The sequence below is a fragment of the Aquarana catesbeiana genome, linkage group LG02 (genome assembly GCF_042186555.1).
Source record: "Aquarana catesbeiana isolate 2022-GZ linkage group LG02, ASM4218655v1, whole genome shotgun sequence".
Lineage (NCBI taxonomy): Eukaryota > Metazoa > Chordata > Amphibia > Anura > Ranidae > Aquarana > Aquarana catesbeiana.
In genome coordinates, this window is record NC_133325.1 from 404,538,965 (window position 1) to 404,558,181 (window position 19,217).

The 19,217-nt window shown below is 47.3% G+C and overlaps 1 protein-coding gene across 1 annotated transcript in view; it reads left to right on the top strand.

Annotated features, from left to right (window-relative positions):
* Positions 1-883: 883 nt before the first annotated feature.
* TMEM54 (transmembrane protein 54) overlaps positions 884-19,217 on the top strand; it is a 55,517-nt gene continuing 37,183 nt past the window's right edge. Inside the window, exon 1 of the mRNA XM_073615341.1 lies at positions 884-1,035. Within this exon, the coding sequence (XP_073471442.1) occupies positions 1,023-1,035 (13 nt within the window). The 5' untranslated portion in view covers positions 884-1,022. The remainder of the gene's footprint in view (positions 1,036-19,217) is intronic.

A 19,217-nucleotide genomic window follows, 5' to 3' on the forward strand; every position in this document is an offset into this window, starting at 1 on the left:
TTTACATTTTTTTATTGGATGTGTTTTATAGCAGAAAGTAAAAAATATTGTATTTTTTTTTCAAAATTGTAGGTCTTTTTTTTTTTATAGCTCAAAAAATTAAAACCAGAGGTGATCAAATACCACCAAAAGAAAGCTCTATTTTTGGGGAAAAAAAGGGCATCAATTTTATTTGGGTACAGTGTCGCAGAATTGAAAAATTGTCAAAGTAACACAGTGCCGTATGGCAAAAAATGGCCTGGTCATGAAGGGGGGTAAATCTTCCAGAGCTGAATCGGTTAATTAGGGTATGGTATTACTAGTAAATAAAAAATAATAAAAAATATAATAATTAGTAAATAAGTAACGAGGTGACTTTTTACACAATCTATGATCTCCAGTGTATTCTAGGATATTATATTCCTCAAGCATTTTTTTTTTACCTCACTGATATTTCATAAATGCTTGTAAAACATGCTGTGCATACAACATAAAATCTACAGGCACATTTACAGTGGATTACCACACACTTAAATAAAAGCAGTTAACAAGCTTCAATGCCTCCCAGACACTCCATTTAGTGTTGCGTTTGCCGCACACTGCAACGCAAACGCTACACGGTTTTTCAAATGTGAACAGCCCTGTCCGCTGTCCATTTATACTTTGTGGGCTGCGTTTGCTAGGCATTCGGGCAGTGGTGAAAACGTGCCCTAAATGCCTATTCCTAATAACCCATGTGAATGAGGCTATAATGAGGACAAATGTTTTTGCTTTGTAAGTACTTGCAATGTCCCATTTCATGGAAGAGTGCTTTTTGCTCCCCATTGGCCTATTTCATTAAAATTGTAATGGTCGTATTGTCACTACTACTGATAGCACAGAGACATCCTGCTGTGCTGAGAAGCCAGATTCCAGGTGGAGCCTACAAACCAGTCCGACTGGTTGGAATTTGGAGCCGCCCATGGTGGATTCTGCCGAGAGAAATTTAGAAACAAGCGACATGGATTCCAAGAGGAAACTGTGAGAAAACACCAACAAAAGCCATGTGTGGACCCAGTAAGTTGCCCTTTTATTAATAGTGACATCATCATCTATTAATGCTGATTTAATGAGATAGAATGAAGAGAGGAATGTGATATAAATATGTCAGGTTACACTCCCACACACATACTTATGATAATTTCACTGTAACACGTATACTGCGTCGTGTTTTATTTATTTATTTTACTCTATCTGCTTTACCCCTAATCAGATGTTGCGCTTTAACATTAACAAGCCCAGGATTTGCCTTTGGCTTGGTGGTTATTGGTGCCCGTGCAGAAGCATCACATGTATGTGAAGGGGTTAATAAGGGTGAGAGGTCGAGAGGGTATCGGCCTTCCTATAGATTTCTCATTATTCCTTGCTCTCTAAAAAAATCTGACAATACTCTATAAATCAGTGTGTTTCTCAACTCCAGTCCTCAAGGCGCCCCAACAGGTCATGTTTTCAGGATTTCCCTCAGATGAACAGCTGTGGTAATTACTAAGGCAGTGAAACTGATCAAATCATCTGTGCAAAATAATGGAGAGCCTGAAAACATGACCTGCTGGGGCGCCTTGAGGACTGGAGTTGAGAAACACTGCAGAGCATAGACAAGGCAAACTGTTAAAATGTGCTGACTGGATCATTCTGACCGTCAGGGATCTGTGCTGGGCAGGTCATCTCCCTGGTACAGACAGAGTGACACTCGTCTTGTTCAGTGCCAGTTTAGGAGGAGGTCTATAGTACGGATTGGAAAAGGTTTGCTAAAGCTATGGCTGACCTTATACTATATAATGTGTTTGTGCAATCTCCTTTAGATTTACCACCAATCATGTAGTGTATGAGCCTGCCTGATTTGATATTAAATGAATGGATTGTTTAGATTTTTCCCTCATATTACATAGTTTTGTTATATCTAAAAGAAATTGTACAGAGATTGCACAATCAGGTTGCATACTTATGACCGCCAACCTGTGTTGTCTGAAAGTGCTCTCTACATTGCATCATTGCCCAGACTATTTTTTAAATGAAAAAATCAAGAGACTGTCATCTAAATGCGTACACTGTACAGGAACCTAAGGCCCCATTTATAATAAGGGGCAGTAAAACTACTTTATAAATATGCCCTATTTGCAGTATGTGTTGTGTTTAAAGTGCATTTAAAAAGAAACTGCAGTCTGCTCACATAATTTGTAATAAAAACATCTTTGCCATACTGAAGCTTCCCTCCAACCGCTTTGCATATTATTTTATATATACTGTGTTTCTGTACTTGCCAAATATGCTGAATCTCCCTCCACTGAGTCTGGCTGCAACCATTTTAACTGTGGGCAGCTGAAGCTGCTGCCTGTTCACTTCCTGGATTTACACAGACACACAGAGCCACACCTCCAGCTCTGCAGCTCTCATTGGCCCTCTTATGACTCACCCCCCCCTTCCTTCCTTCCTTCCTGGCAAACTCTCAGGAGAGTGAAAGAGAGAGCTGTACATGATCTCATAAGCCTGGGCTCTTTACCAGACAAGAAACAGGAAGTGGGCTGTATAAGGTATTTACTGGCAGAAAAGAAATGCTTAACTATCCAACAAGGGCAGAAGATTTATCAGATGGAAAGATGACAAAATGACTGAAGTTCCACTTTAAGCCCAGTTGCAGCCCTGCCTATTTTACTTGTTTTATACAGTCAGGCAGCATACCAAGTAAAGAATATGGTATTTTAATTAACGGCAAAAATGTGCCAATTTTAGAATGGGGAAAGGTTAGGCATATAAAAAACAATGATAAAGAAGTGTCTTAGAGGGCAATGCATGCAGGAGAGTACTATGGAAGGTATGACAGGGGTGCAGCAGAAAAGTGCGTGACAGTGGGCAGTATATGCAGGATAGGAGTGTGGTGGGTATGACAACAGGCAGTATGTGCAGGAGTGAAGGGTATGACAGGGGGAGGCAATGGCGGCCTGTCTATTAGGAGCGCCCCCCCTGTCCATGCGTCCGGCCCCCTAATTCACATGAGGGGCGCCGGACGCATGGATTCCAATTTTTTTTTTTGTTAAGCATGTGATTAGAGCCAGAGGCTCTAATAGGCTTAAAAAAAGGGTGGGCTTGGGGCACAGAGCACTGCGCCCTGAGCCCACCCAGTTGTGTGACAATAGCGAATGAATATTCGCTATTGTCACACTAATTCTCCTCCCGGCCAATCAGGAAGCAGGTCCTGAGACCCGTCACCTGATTGGCTAAAGGGACAGGCGATCCTATTGGCTGCCTAGGAGAAGGAGGGAGGAGATGCACAGCCGCCGTGAGGAGACGCATGAGAAACCGCCGCCCAGAAGGAAGCGCTGCCCGCTTGATGGGCTAAGTGCAAGGCTGACCAATCGACCGACAGGGGGGTGGCTGCGAGTAACAATGTGGGTGCATTGTTTGCTGCCCCTCCCCCCCCCAAAAAAATCTCTTCTCATCTGCAGTGAGAACTGAGTGATCAAACAACGCTGATCACTTAGTTCTCCCCTGTCAGTCACCAGCTCTCTGCTCTGCCCTTCCAGCGCTCACTGGTGCGCTGGACTGTGGAGTTGACAGGAGGTGCTGGGTTAGGCGGTGGTTCGCCGAGAGGCTGACCCACTTGCTGGTCCAAGCATATGCGTGGATCCTGACCATTTGGTCGTGATCTCTTTAGAGTCTGGACAGGCTCCGTGTTATCAGCTGACAGTGGGCTTTAGCCCGCTGTTGGCTGAAAACAGGTCACAGGAATGCAGAACAAACTGCACTCCGGTGACCTACAGGAGATGTATAGGCAAAAAAGCTTTGGCCATACTTCTCATTTAACTGTACTAATCTGCCTTCCCTGATTAGGGATGTTGGTTGAAGTACTGACCAGGGGCATGCCCGACTGCTAAACTCTGTGTGAGCTATTTGCTGAGAGTGCTGACCAGTGTGTTCTGGTGGGGGCCCCCCACTGCCTCAAAGCACCCCTACATGTTGAGGGCATGTGGTCTGGTATGGTTTAGGGGGGTGCACTCGCTCGTCCCCCCCTTTCTTGGCCTGCCAGGCTGCATGCTTGGAAAAGGGTCTGATATGGATTTTGTAGGGGTGTCCCCACGCCATTTAAAAAAAAATTTGGTGTGGGGTTCCCCTCAAAATCCACATCAGATCTAAGGGTTTGGTATGATGGATTGGGGGGGACCCCATGTGTTTTTTTTTTACAATTTTAGCATTTTCCCTTAAAAATCTGTACCAGAACCGAAAGGGCATGGTATGGATTGGGGGGGACCTCCACACCGTTTTTTTCACAATTTTTTTATTGCTGGCAATGTTTTTTTTTTACATTCAGCTGTCAACGAGGAACCCCACTGACAGCTGATGAGTCGTCTGTTGTTACGGAAGCAGCAACAATCCTTTAGCTAATGCTAAAGACGCTGGTGGCCACCAGCTCCAACAATTTGCATCTGAACTGCCTCGAAATCACAGCTGAACAGCTGCTTTGGAAATTCGCAGTGAAAACTGAGGGGAAATTCGCACCATACATGTGTGAACCTAGCCTAAATGTGAATGGGCCCTAAAACGTTACTGATTGAAAACCAAGCCTAAGCCTAATTTTGCTTACTTCCTATATATTCTAATTATAAATGCATACATTTACTTATTTTAACTTTTTCCCTACTCAGTTTAGGATATTATGATAATGTGTACATAATCGTATAAGAGATTAATATTTTTACTTATGCTGATGAAGGGGATTGAAATGTATGGCGATTATTAATTATACAGGGAAAAGCTGCCTTTTTTCTTTGGCCACCTATAGACACATGTCTGCTGAGCTTAACGGTAAATCCAGCCCTGGCCGTAATACTGAAAAATGAGCAGATATTTACAGTGTTTTGGGTAGTTTGGTGGAAAAAGCATTTATGATGTTCATAGTAAGGTAACCTTACACCAACCAATCGAATTTCACTTTGTCAATGTTAGCCCAGTGAAAGATTATGGTTCTGTGCTATCGGTAACCGCAGTTTACATATATTAAAATTAATAAATTAAATTAAAATTGAATTAAATTCAAAAGCTCATAAAAAGCTAAAGAAGTACAAAAAAAGTTGCCCTGACAATATCATACCATATGAAAATGTGGCTTGGAGGTATGCTGCAGTAAGGCATGTATTTAGTAAATTAACACAAACAGTAGTAACAATGCTGTTCTACACCATCCACCATGAGGCATAGGTCTGAAAAAATGATTTCTGGCTGTTTTCTTGGAACTAGTTATGAAACCAATTTCTGATTGAAGTTTGGTAGTTTTTTTTTTTTTTTAATAAAGGCTGTGATGTGCATATTCTTGCTGCAAATCTATTGCTAGAGAGGTTTTGTCCAGCTGAATGAGGCAAAATGTCTGCTTGATGTACCTACTACAATGAAAGAGTGTTTATGTGTCTGGTAGTACTTATCGCGCATTAAACTTAACACGCGCCTGTGGCGAAATTATTCTCAGGGCAGCGTAAACCCTTTACCATTACTGTACTCTTTGTTTACTCTTTCCATTTAGTTTTTCGTTCGACTCATTTTTCCCATTAAAACATTAGTGAAGTGCTGTAACAAAAGGGGATGAGCTTGTTGTAGTTGTGTAGTTGCATACCGTTTGTTATTATTTATTTATATTCAATACCACTTTACAGTAGGATATGCAGAAGCAATATATATACATATATTAATAACAGCCTGAATATAACAGGAGACCAGAAGATTGATAGTTCATTGGATCTTACAAGCTAATAGATTCAGATTATATTTATTTACAGTACCTTGGGCAGCATCAATTCCCAATTCTGTGTATATACTGTATATGTTCAGGAATAAATTGTATGTGCGTTTCCAATGTATAAAACCCGATAACTAGGTCATTAAATGTCATCGATCCATATTGCTACTATTTGTAATATCTAGGGATGTAAAGCATTCTCTTAGGAAACCTATCCCCGTGCAGATGGCAGTTGAACAAATATCCCATTAGTTAACATTCATGGCCTTGAACAGAACAGATTGTTAATAATTACAATCTGTTTGCTTTAAAGTTGAATTTCATTGCAACCCTGTACCTTTAGAATATACTCTTTACCACTAACTAGTCCCACCATGCACACATACTGTATACTGAACCTATATCAGCTGATGATTCATACATCATTTTGCCAAATTGACTCTTTATCCTTCAAAGGAAACCTGTCACACGAAATTTAGCCTGCCAAAGAAGAACTATCTTTCTAAGAATGGCAATTACCTGGCTGTCATGCGGATCCTGACTTTTCTGTGACATTCATTTGCTTCATGATTGTTGTGAGCCCTGAGCTGTGTGTGAAGCTGATCACATTCAGGGCACTGATATTTTTAGAAGAAGGACACCAGTGTCATATTGGTTTTTTTTTTAAGATGGGTGTACTTTCAAGTAATAGATAGATATTAATTTATAACCATTTTCCCACTGGGCACTTCCACCCCACTCCTGCCCAGGTCAATTTTCAGCTTTCAGTGCTGTTGCATTTTTAATGACAATTGTGCGGTCATGCAACTGATGAGCTGCACTGATAAGCTGCACTGATGAGGTGGCACTGATATGCTGCACTTATGAACACTGATATGCTGCACTGATGGACACTGATTGGTACTGATGATCAGTGCCATGATTATCCATTTAAATGTCCCCTGTCACACATCGCCGGTCATCAGCTTTCCTTTCCTTAGACAGTAAAAGAGCTGAGGAAAGGAAATGACCATAACCGGCATTTGTTTACATGTGGTGAGCTATGATTGGACACAGCCTATCATATGGTAAAGGGCCGCTGTGACTGGCCCTTTACTTGGATCTGTGATCAGCCGTACGAAGGACACTGCAATTACTGAGTGCACCGATGCACACCCCGAGGGCACACGGGGGGGTTATGGGAGGACGTAATTAGACGCCCTCCCAGAGCTGGACAACCACACTATAGCTGAATGATGGCTACAGCGCAGTCAGCAAGTGGTTAAAGTATTTTCCCAACAAGCACTAAAATAACTTTAAAGTGGAATTTGGGGTTATATTAACTAATCTTAAAACTGCTTCCACCCACTTTCTAACACCTATACTAACTACTCTGTGGAAGAAAGATCTGTATACCTATTCTTAGGCTGCCCCAGTCTGGTCACGTGATCTGCTCTTCTCTATAAGCTAGCAAGAGCTTCAGGGGAGACGAGGGAGCACTGATAATGGTTGGCCCATAGTAAGCCTATGGATGATGTTACCGTTTAGGGATTCCAGGTGTTATTTGAACGGTCTCTCCTCTTCCCTGTAGCCAATGCTGGTTGACACAGGGGAGATCATGTGTCCAAACTGGAGAAGCCTGAAAATGGGTGTGTATATGTATCTTTCTTCCACAAGATAGTTAGTTAGTATACAGTATCTCACAAAAGTGAGTACTCCCCTCACATTTTTGTAAATATTTTATTATATCTTTTCATGTGACAACACTGAAGAAATGACACTTTGCTACAATGTAAAGTAGTGAGTGTACAGCTTGTATAACAGTGTAAATTTGCTGTCCCCTCAAAATAACTCAACACACAGCCATTAATGTCTAAACCACTGGCAACAAAAGTGAGTACACCCCTAAGTGAAAACGGGCCCAATTAACCATTTAAACTCCCATGACTCGTTAGCGTTACAAGGTCTCAAGGGGTGAATGGGGAGCAAGTGTGTTGAATTTGATGTTATCACTCTCACTTTCTCATACTAGTCACCTGGAAGTTCAACATGGCACCTCATGGCAAAGAACTCTCTGAGGATCTGAAAAAAAAGAATTGTTGCTCTACATAAAGATAGCCTAGGCTATGAGAATATTGCCAAGACCCTGAAACTGAGCTGCAGCATGGTGGCCAAGACCATACAGCGCTTTAACAGGACAGGTTCCACTCAGTACAGGCCTTGCCATGGTCGACCAAAGAAGTTGAGTGCACATGCTCAGCGTCATATCCAGAGGTTGTCTTTGGGAAATAGATGTATGAGTGCTGCTGGCATTGCTGCAAAGGTTGAAGGGGTAGGGGGTCTGCCTGTCGGTGCTCAGACCATACGCCGCACACTGTTTCAAATTGGTCTGCATGGCTGTTGTCCCACAAGGAAGCCTCTTCTAAGGATGATGCACAAGAAAGAAACAGTTTGCTGAAGACAAGCAGACTAAGGACATGGATTACTGGAACCATGTCCCAAAACCAAGATAAACTTATTTGGTTCAGATGGTGTCAAGCGTGTGTGGCCGCAACCAGGTGAGGACTACAAAGACAAGTGTGTCTTGCCTACAGTCAAGCATGGTGGTGGGAGCGTCATGATCTGGGGCTGCATGAGTGGTGCCGGCACTGGGGAGCTACAGTTCATTGAGGGAACCATGAATGCCAAAATGTACTGTGACATACAGAAGCAAAGCATGATCCCCTCCCTTCGGAGACTGGGCCGCAGGGCAGTATTTCAACATGATAACGCTCTCAAACATACCTCCAAGACGACCACTGCCTTGCTAAAGAAGCTGAGGGTAAAGGTGATGGACTGGCTAAGCATGTCTCCAGACCTAAACCCTATTGAGCATCTGTGGGGCATCCTCAAACGGAAGGTGGAGGAGCGCAAGGTCTCCAACATCAACCAGCCCTGTAATGTCGTCATGGAGGAGTGGAAGAGGACTCCAGTGGCAACCTGTGAAGCTCTGGTGAACTTCATGCCCAAGAGGGTTAAAGCAGTGCTGGAAAATAATGGTGGCCGCACAAAATATTGACACTTTGGGCCCAATTTGGACATTTTCATTTAGGGGTGTACTCACTTTTGTTGCCAGTGGTTTAGACATTAATGGCTGTGTGTTGAGTTATTTTTGAGGGGACAGCAAATTTACACTGTTATACAAGCTGTACACTCACTACTTTACATTGTAGCAAAGTGTCATTTCTTCAGTGTTGTCACATGAAATGATATAATAAAATATTTACAAAAATGTGAGGGTGTACTCACTTTTGTTAGATACTGTAGATGTTAAAAGGGGGGGGTGAGAGCAGTTTTAAGAGTATTAAAAGGCCTCCACCTCTGACTCCACCCCCTTTGCCTCTTTGCCCTGCCCATGTATACCCCAACTTTTCAATGAAGCCCCCATCAAATGCAGTCTACCAGCGCCCATCAATTGCAGCCTCACCAGCGCCCATCAAATGCAGCCTCACCAGTGCCCAAATGCAGCCTCACCAATGCCCATAAAATGCAGCCTATTAGGGCCCATCAATGCAGCCTACCAGTACCCATCAATGAATGTTTGCTTGCTGTCATTCGTTTGGGAGTCGGGACACAGACACAGTCCTCTGCCGCTGCTGCGCCTCTGACACTATGTGCGAACGGAGTGGCGGCTGCCTACTGATGCTGAGACTTAGTTGCTTGCTGCAGAGAGAAGAGAGTAGGAACACCAGTGGCCGGGCGCCCTAAGCAGCAGGGCGCCCTAGGCGGCTGCCTAGTTTGGCTCGTTTTAGCACTGGCCCTGCCCATACTGACCTCTGTAGCTATAGGGACTGCAACGAGTTCTCTCTGTAGCTCCGCTCAGCCTGCTTGTGCTGTGCTGATGCTACAGTGTAGGTTGAGGACCTGGATGTGCAGTTTTGCACAGATATCTGGATTGGCTGCTCTGAATTAAAAAAAACTTTTGCTAGTAAGCAATACCCATATATGCAGTGGCAGAACTATAGGGGTCGCTGCAGTCGCATTTGTGACTGGGCCCTGCCATTCTGCCGCTGTTCGGGGGGGCCCCAAGACCCGGCATCTCCCCCTGCACCTCTGGCTGGCCGTTTAGAATGCAGTGGGGGAGGTGGGAGGCAGCGATCGGCAGCTCTATTGTGCCTGTGGGCGGTGGGATCTCCCTGGAGCGTGTAGTTCTCTCTTCCCGAGTGTCAGTGTATACAGTGGAGAGAAGAGGGGAGGGGCCCCTGACCCGGGCAGGTATCAGTTTCACTTTCAGTGAGTTGCTCTGCTTGTACACTGCTGCTGATACATGCCTGGGTCAGAGGCCCCTCCCCTCTCCACTGTATACACTCGGGAGAAGAACTACAAGCCTCATGGAGATTCCCTGCCAGTGGGCACCATAGAGCTGCCGATCGCCGCCTCCCACCTCCATCAGCCAGGTACATGGGGAACCTCTTGAAGAAGGGGGGGGGGGTCAGCTGTCTGGAGACCCTGATGTGGGGGGGGCTTTCTGGGGACATTAATGTAAGGAAGGGGCCCTCTGGGGTCCCTGATGTAAGGAGGGGCTCTCTGGGGACCCTGATGTATGGGGGAGGCTCTCTGGGGTCCCCAATGTATGGGGGAGGCTCTCTGGGGACCCTGGTGTAAGGAGGGGCTCTCTGAGGACCCTGATGTAAGGAGGGGCTCTCTGGGGACCCTGATGTAAGGAGGGGCTCTCTGGGGACCCTGATGTATGGAGGGGCTCTCTGGGGACCCTGATGTATGGAGGGGCTCTCTGGGGACCCTGATGTAAGGAAAGGGGTCTCTGGGGACCCTGACATAAGGAGGGGACTCTCTGGAGACCCCGATGTAAGGGGGGCTCTCTGGGGACCCTAATGTAGGGGGGCTCTCTGGGAACCCTGATGTAATAGGGGCTCTCTGGGTACCTGATGTAAGGCGGGGGGATCCCTGGGGACCCTGATGTAAGGAGGGAGGCTCTCTGGGGACCCTAATATAGGGGGAGGCTCTCTAAGGACCATGATGTAAGGGGAGGCTCTCTAAGGACCCTGATGTAAGGGGGGGGGGCTCTCTGGGGACCCTGATGTAAGGGGAGGCTCTCTGGGGACCCTGATGTAAGGGGAGGCTCTCTGGGGACCCTGATGTAAGGGGAGGCTCTCTGGGGACCCTGATGTAAGGGGAGGCTCTCTGGGGACCCTGATGTAAGGGGAGGCTCTCTGGGGACCCTGATGTAAGGGGAGGCTCTCTGGGGACCCTGATGTAAGGGGAGGCTCTCTGGGGACCCTGATGTAAGAGGAGGATCTCTGGTGACCCTGATGTAGGGGGAGGCTCTCTGGGGACCCTGATGTAAGGGAAAGCTCTCTGGGGACCCTGATGTAAGGGGAGGCTCTCTGGGGACCCTGATGTAAGGGAAGGCTCTCTGGGGACCCTGATGTAAAGGGAGCCTCTCTGGGGACCCTGATGTAATGGGAGCCTCTCTGGGGACCCTGATGTAAGGGGAGCCTCTCTGGGGACCCTGATGTAAGGGGAGCCTCTCTGGGGACCCTGATGTAAGGGGAGCCTCTCTGGGGACCCTGATGTAAGGGGAGCCTCTCTGGGGACCCTGATGTAAGGGGAGCCTCTCTGGGGACCCTAATGTAGGGGGAGGCTCTCTGGGGAACCTTATGTAAGGGTAAGCTTTCTAGGGACCCTAATGTAGGGGGAGGCTCTCTGGGGACCCTGATGTAAGGAGGGGCTCTCTGGGGACCTTGATGTTAAGGGGAGCTCTCTGGGGACCCTGATGTAATGAGGGGGGCTCTGGGGACCCTAATATAAGTAGGGAGGCTCTCTTGGGACCCTGATGTAGGGGGGGCTCTCTGGGGACCCTGATGTAAGGGGGGGCTCTCTGGGGACCCTGATGTAAGGGGAGGCTCTCTGGGGACCCTGATGTAAGGGGAGGTTCTCTGGGGACCCTGATGTAAGGGGAGGATCTCTGGAGACCATAATATAGGGGGAGGCTCTCTAAGGACCCTGATGTAAGGGGAGGCTCTCTGGGGACCCTGATGTAAGGAGGGGCTCCCTGGGAACCCTGATGTAAGGGGGAATCCCTGGGGACCCTGATGTAAGGAGCGAGGCTCTCTGGGGACCCTGATGTAAGGGGGGGCTCTCTGGGGACCCTGATGTAGATATATATATATATACACACACACACACATATATATTATATACATGTGTATGCCCGCCAAAGCGTATGACTTTCCTTACTTAGCTGCTATGGGCTCTAGTCCGAGATCTTTTGTAGACCAAGTAAAGCCCCTAGTGGGGGCCCTTCATGGTTTCTTGCAACGGGGCCCTGAAGATTCTAGTTACGCCTCTGCATATATGTATTTACAGTTAGGGAAAAAATTATATGATCCCCTGCTGATTTTATACGTTTGCCTAGTGACAAAGAAATGATCAGTCTATAATTTTAATGTTAGATGTCAGGTCACCTTGAGGCTAGGTGACAGATGCACACCGTTGGGATCAGGAGTGCACCGCAAGGTAGTGGACCCTACGGCTGACTGCTGCGGATGGGAGTCAGGGTGGTAAGGAAGGCAGGGCTGCTGGAACGCCAACACGGATCCCACCGGGGTTAGAGCATAAGATTCCCTGGGGCGCGGAGTCTAAGAGCCAGCAGGTGTTCACCAGAGCCTCTAGTGGTGAGGATGGACTGGGCTGCAACTGGCTCCAGGTCGTGACCCCCAGGGTCCCCCAGCTCACACCCACAGTAGGCAACAGGAGGATAGGGATAGTAAGGGAATAAGAAAAGGTTGGGGCCACAAGCAGACAAGAACAACAGAGTTCACGCCAAGGTTCAGGGTCACAGGCAGACAGGGAAAGTCGAGAACACACCAAAGTCGGTAACTGGAGTCAGACGTAGGAAACACAGCAAGTACACACAATGGCTAAAACACAATGGTTGATCAGCACTGCTGGCTTGCAGTGCACAGGTTAATATAGGGTTCTCTGATAGGGCCTGGGGTGGGGCCATGCTTACAGGAGAGGTTATAAAACCAGCCAGGTGTGCATGGCTGGCCTCTTAGTCTGAACACATAAGGAGAAGGTAAGCTGACAGAGAAAGATTACTGCATAACCATGACAGTACCCCCCCTCTTATGAGGCCTCCCCCACCTGGGCCCTGGCTTAAAGGGAAAATCCAGATGAAACCTCCTCAACAGACGAGGCACAAAGATCTCAGATGCAGTGATCCAAGACCGCTCCTCAGGACCAAACCCTTCCCAATGTACGAGGTACTGAAGAATGCCTCTATGGTGCCGGGAATCCAGAACTTGACTAACCTCGTACTTAAGATTATCCTCAGAGACCGAAACCGAGGTAGACCTAATATGATAGGAGATGAAGCCTTAGGTAGGACAAGGAAGGATATCCACTCCTGGTGGTTGAACAGTGCCATCAATCGCCAAGACCACCAATGGCGTTGAAAGGGGCAAAAGGGTAAGTCTCATGGAAGATGCAGTTTCCCAATCCATAAAATTGCCAGCGGCTCTGGAATCCAGATGTGCCGAGACCGAACAAGAGGAAGCTGACATGAAGGAACACAGAAAGAAGAAGACGAAAAGGTGAAGGTGATATTTCAGGGTCTAATACTCCACCTTCCAGATGTATTAGCCCCGATCGTTTTTCCGGACGAAGAGAACAAGTGTCACGAAAATGACCTTTGGCCCCACAATAGAGGCACAGGCCCAGAGTTCTGCACCTAGCGCGTTCTTCAGGAGACAACTTGGTCCAGCCCAGCTGCGTAGGTTCCTCAGCGGACAGGGGGTGCTCCTCGGATCAAAGAGAAGGGAGTGGGAGCTCAGGCTGCCTAAGGAACGGGGAGTGCTGGTATCTTTTTTCCAGGGCCCTCTCCTAAAAGTGAATATCGATCTGGTTACACAAGGTGATGACACCGTCCAATATCAGCAGAAAGGGATCTTCCTGCTAATTAATCCTTCACTCTATCAGAGAGGCCATGTAAAAAGGTTGCAACTAGGGCCTCATTATTCCAGCTCAATTCAGCTGTGAGGATACGGAACTGAAGAGCATACTGTCCCACAGAAGCGAGCTCTTGACAGAGACATAAAAGAGTGCTAGCTGCTGAGGAGACACGACCCGGTTCCTTGAAGATATTACGAAAAAGTTTCAAGAAATCAGACAGGCTAGAAACCACTGGATCATTCAGTTCCCACAGAGGGGCAGCCCAAGCTAGTGCCTCGCTGGACAGAAGGGATATAATATAGGCTACTTTCGCCTGATCGGACAGGAAGTTTTGGGGCTGAAGTTCAAAATGAATTGTGCATTGGCTAAGGAACCCCCTGCAAGCCTTGGAGTGAAACGGGCCGGAGCTGGCAGTTGTAATGAATGTGTGGCTGCGACTGGTGCGATAGGTGCAGCAGCAGATAGCGGTTGAGGCTGTTGAACCGGGGGTCCTAATGAGGCCTGAACCTGTTCAAAATGGGATGCCAAATCCTGAAGGAATCGCATTACTTGGGTCTGATGCGATTCCTGGGTCTCAAGTCTGCGAACTAAGCCCTGCAACGGATCATCTGCGGGTAGCGGCACATCAGCCGGGTCCATGGCTGATCAAACTGTCAGGTCACCTTGAGGCTAGGTGACAGATGCATACCGTTGGGATCAGGAGTGCACCGCAAATTAGTGGACCCTACGGCTGACTACTGCGGATGGGAGTCAAGGTAGTAAGGAAGGCAGGGCTGCTGGAACGCCAACACGGATCCCACCGGGGTTAAAACGTAAGATTCCCTGGGGCGCGGTGTCTAAGAGCCAGCAGGTGTTCACCAGAGCCTCTAGTGGTGAGGATGGACTGGGCTGCAACTGGCTCTAGGTCGCGACCCCCAGGGTCCCCCAGCTCACACCCACAGTAGGCAACAGTAGGACAGGGATAGTAAGGGAATAAGCCAAGGTCGGGGCCACAAGCAGACAAGGACAACAGAGTTCACGCCGAGGTTCAGGGTCACAGGCAAACAGGGATAGTCGGGACTCGCCAAAGGTCAGGGTCACAAGCAGACAGGGAAATTCGAGAACAGGCCAAAGTTGGTAACTGGAATCAGACATAGGAAACACAGCAAGTACACACCATGGCTAACACACAATGGTTGATCAGCACTGCTAGCTTGCAGTGCACAGGTCAATATAGGGTTCCCTGATAGGGCCTGGGGTGGGGCCATGCTTAGAGGAGAGGTTATAAAACCAGAGAGGTGTGAGTGGCTGGCCTCTTAGTCTGAACACATGAGGAGAGGGTAAGCTGACAGAGAAAGATTACTGCATAACCATGACAGTAGGTTTATTTTAACAGTGAGAGACAGAATAACAACAAAAATATTCAGAAAAACGCATTTCAAAAAAGTTTTATAAATTGATTTGCATTTTAATGAGTGAAAAAAGTATTTGATCCCTTATCAATCAGCAAGATTTCTGGTTCCCAGGTGTCTTTAATACAGGTAACAAGCTGAGATTAGGAGCACTCTCTTGTTGTTCAGCTGAGATTAGGAGCACTCTCTTGTTACTCAGCTTGTTACCTGTATAAAAGACACCTGTCCACAGAAGCAATCAATCAATCAGATTCCAATCTCTCCACCATGGCCAAGACCAAAGAGCTGTCCAAGGATGTCAGGGACAAGATTAGACCTACACAAGGCTGGAATAGGCTACAAAACCATCGCCAAGCAGCTTGGTGAGAGGGTGACAACAGTTGGTGCGATTAGCCACAAATGGAAGAAAAACAAAATAACTGTCAACCTCCCTCGGTCTGGGTCTCTATGCAAGATCTCACCTGGTGGATTGTCAATGATAGTGAGAACGGTGAGGAATCAGCCCAGAACTACATGGGAGAATCTTGTCAATGATCTCAAGGCAGCTGGGACCATAGTCACCAAGAAAACAATTGGTAACACAATATGCCTTGAAGGACTGAAATCCTGTAGCGCCCGCAAGGTCCCCCTGCTCAAGAAAGCATATGTACAAGCCGTCTGAAGTTTGCTAATGAACATCTGAATGATTCAGAGGAAACTGGGTGAAAGTGTTGTGGGCAGATGAGACCAAAATCGAGCTCTTTGGTATCAACTCAACTCGCCGTGACCTATGACCCCAAGAACACCATCCCCACCGTCAAACATGAAAGTGGAAACATTATGCTCTGGGGAGGTTTTTCTGCTAAGGGGATGGGACAACTTCATTGCATCAAAAGGGACAATGGATGGGGCCATGTACCGTCAAATCTTGGGTGAGAACCTCCTTCCCTCAGCCAGGGCATTGAAAATGGGTCATGGATGGGTATTCCAGCATGACAATGACCCAAAACACACGGCCAAGGCAACAAAGCAGTGGCTCAAGAAGAAGCACTTTAAGGTCCTGCAGTGGCCTAGCCAGTCTCCAGACCTTGATCCCATAGAAAATATGTGGAGGAAGCAGAAGGTTCGAGTTACCAAATGTCAACCTCGAAACCTTAATGACTTGGAGAGCATCCGCAAAGAGGAGTGGGACAAAATCCCTCCTGAGATGTGTGCAAACCTGGTGGCCAACTACAAGAAACGTCTGACCTCTGTGTGATTGCCAACAAGGGTTTTTCCACCAAGTACTAAGTCATGTTTTGCAAAGGGGTCAAATACTTTTTTCACTCATTAAAATGCAAATCAGTTTATAACTTTTTTGAAATGCGTTTTCTGGATTTTTTTTTTTGTTGTCATTCTGTCTCTCACTGTTAAAATAAACCTGCCATTAAAATTATAGTCTGATCATTTCTTTGTCAGTGGGCAAACGTAAAAAATCAGCAGGGGATCAAATACTTTTTTCCCTTACTGTAGCTGTGGCAAGTGCTGCAATCATATATTGTTTATAATTTTTTTTTTCGGTCTAAACTATTAAGCTGGCCATAAATGGATCGAAATTTTCAACCAGTTTTGCAGAGACTGGCTGAATTTTGAACTGTCTACGGCCAATCCTGTCCAATGGTCGACTCCTCTTGGCAGCTGGTGCTATATTTTTTTGGGGGGGGGGGGGGGGGGCAAACAATATCCCAAAACCACCCTTCCCCGGTCAATCGGATCAGCGGCATCATCCCCCCACCCCTGGGTTGGTCGGATGGATCACCCGCACCCCCCCCTCTTCAGTCCCTCGGTTGGTCACCAGCCCCGCACTTACCCCATCTAGGTCGCGGGAAGTGCTTCCTCCAGGTGGTGGCTTCACCCGGCGTCTCCTCCTCCCCAGCTTCATGGCGCCTTCCCCTGCGTCTTCTCCTCCTCTACCGATTCCCCTCCAAAATGAGCGCTTCTCCTATCGGCCAATCAGGCCGGATTGGCTGGAAGGAGAATCAGGAAGACAATAGTGAATATCAATTCGCTATTGTAACACAAGTGGGTGGGCTTGGGGCGTAGTGCTCTGCGCCCCAAGCACACCCTTTTTTGAAGCCAATCAGAGCTTCAGGCTCTAATTATGTGCTTCTAAAAAAAAAAATTGAAATCAATGCATCCGATGCCACACATGTAGATTAGGGGGCGGGCAAATGGATTAGAGGGGCGGCGCCCCTGAGCCCCACATGGCCGGGCCGTCACTGGTGGCACTGTGTATATTTTTGTTTGATCAGTGTGTGGGCGGGGGCATCTGCGCCCGTGCATGTGGAGGGGATGCATTTCATGCGGAGCTTGCTCATCAATGCCTGGGACCAGGCTGAGACTGCGGTCATGTGAAGAATCTAACATTAGGGCAGTTTCCCGACTTAGAGATGAGCTCCCCTGAAAAGTGAATTGTCCCATGTCAGTACACACTGTAACTTGGTAGATGTTGCATCAGGAGGGACATGCTGGGCCTGCGCCCACTCCACCAGTCCAGTGTACCTCTGTTGCCTCACTCCCAAAATGGGGTCCCGGCGAGCATATAGCATGGACCTTATGCATACCGTCACTTAGTTTCTTCCTTCCTGTATCTTGTAACCAGGCCATAGATCTCTGTGATTTAGATTCGGACCCAGTTGATGCTGGAAACCAACCTCTCGGGAGGAAGGAGCCAGATTTCTGACCTCCTTGCTACCAGAGGACCTGTCACCTATACCAGGTACCACACTTAATGACTAGTTGCTTTGTGTCTTTAACTTGTGTTTAGCTACTCTTAACAGCTACACTGCTCTTTTTATCTTGCCGCATTAGCCCTTCTGTAGTGGTGTTATTTCATACTGCAAAGTGCAATTACAGACTCAGTGGCGGCCCGTCCATAAGGGGCACAGGGACGCTGCCCCCCTAATCCATGCACCTGGCCCCTAATCTACATGCAGGGCGCCGGACACATGGATTTCAATTGGGTTTTTTTTTTAAGCACATGATTAGAGCCTGAGGCTCTAATTGGCTTAAAAAAGGGTGGCCTCAGGGCGTAGAGCACTGTGCCCTGAGCCCACCCAGTTGTGTGACAATAGCGAATTAACATTCGCTATTGTCTTGCCGATTCTCTTCTCTTCCTGGCCAATCAGAAAGTGGGTCCTGAGACTGGCTTGGCCTGGAGTCTTAAGACTTCCGATCAATCGGGTCTCAGGACCCTAAGCAACAGCTCCAGAGCGAGGAGCAGCAGCCCTACCCCAGATCCTTGTCACCTGCCTCCTAAGGTAAGGACGCCTCTGATCACTGCCTTCACGTCCGTCTCTCTTGCGGGGGAGGGGTTGGTGATCGCCACCTTCCCAATCATCTCTCTTGGGGGGGGGGTTTGGATTGGTTTGCCGCTCCCTCAAAATATTGAGCACCAGCCGCCACTGTACAGACCCTGTTTTTTTTGATACGCCGGAACCCACATGCACCCCTTTGAATAACTTCAGACCAGGCTCATAACGGTTAATGTAACTTTACTGAGTAAGTGTGACATGCTGTAACAGTTCAATATGAACAACGTCCTTCCCCTAACTACAACTAGAATAGTGTAGTGGCTCAGGAAACCCTCCATGAGGCGAGACTCCATAATGGCATTGTCTGTGGCTGAATGACTTCCGAAAACCCAGGTGTCCTTAGCAGCATCATACGATTCTGTTCACAGGGAGTCTAGAACCCACTGGACCTGGAGAACCCCCGGACCTAAGACTTTTTATAGCACAGGTGGGCTGGCTAGGACCAAAATCCTGGGAACTGAGCTTGTAACATTCAATCCTTTGCCCAGCCTTGGCCAGTCGCTGATTCACTATACCTAAACACAGTTCAACATGCCTACAAGTGTATTCTGTCAGCAGAGGAATCCCACTGATAAAAACAATAGCACAACAGGGTAGATTCCCTCATCCACCTGGAATGTGTGGCTGATTTAAAAAAAAATCCAATCTTAAAGTTCACAGTGCCAGAAATAATCAGATGCTAATATAAAACCCCAGACAAAGAGCTGTTTCACCTGCCAAAAGGTTTACATTTGTGATTATGCAGTCCAGAGATTTCCACAGCTTTGCTAGACAGGACAGCCAGTCTGATGACCTGACTTTTTTCTACTGCAGATATGA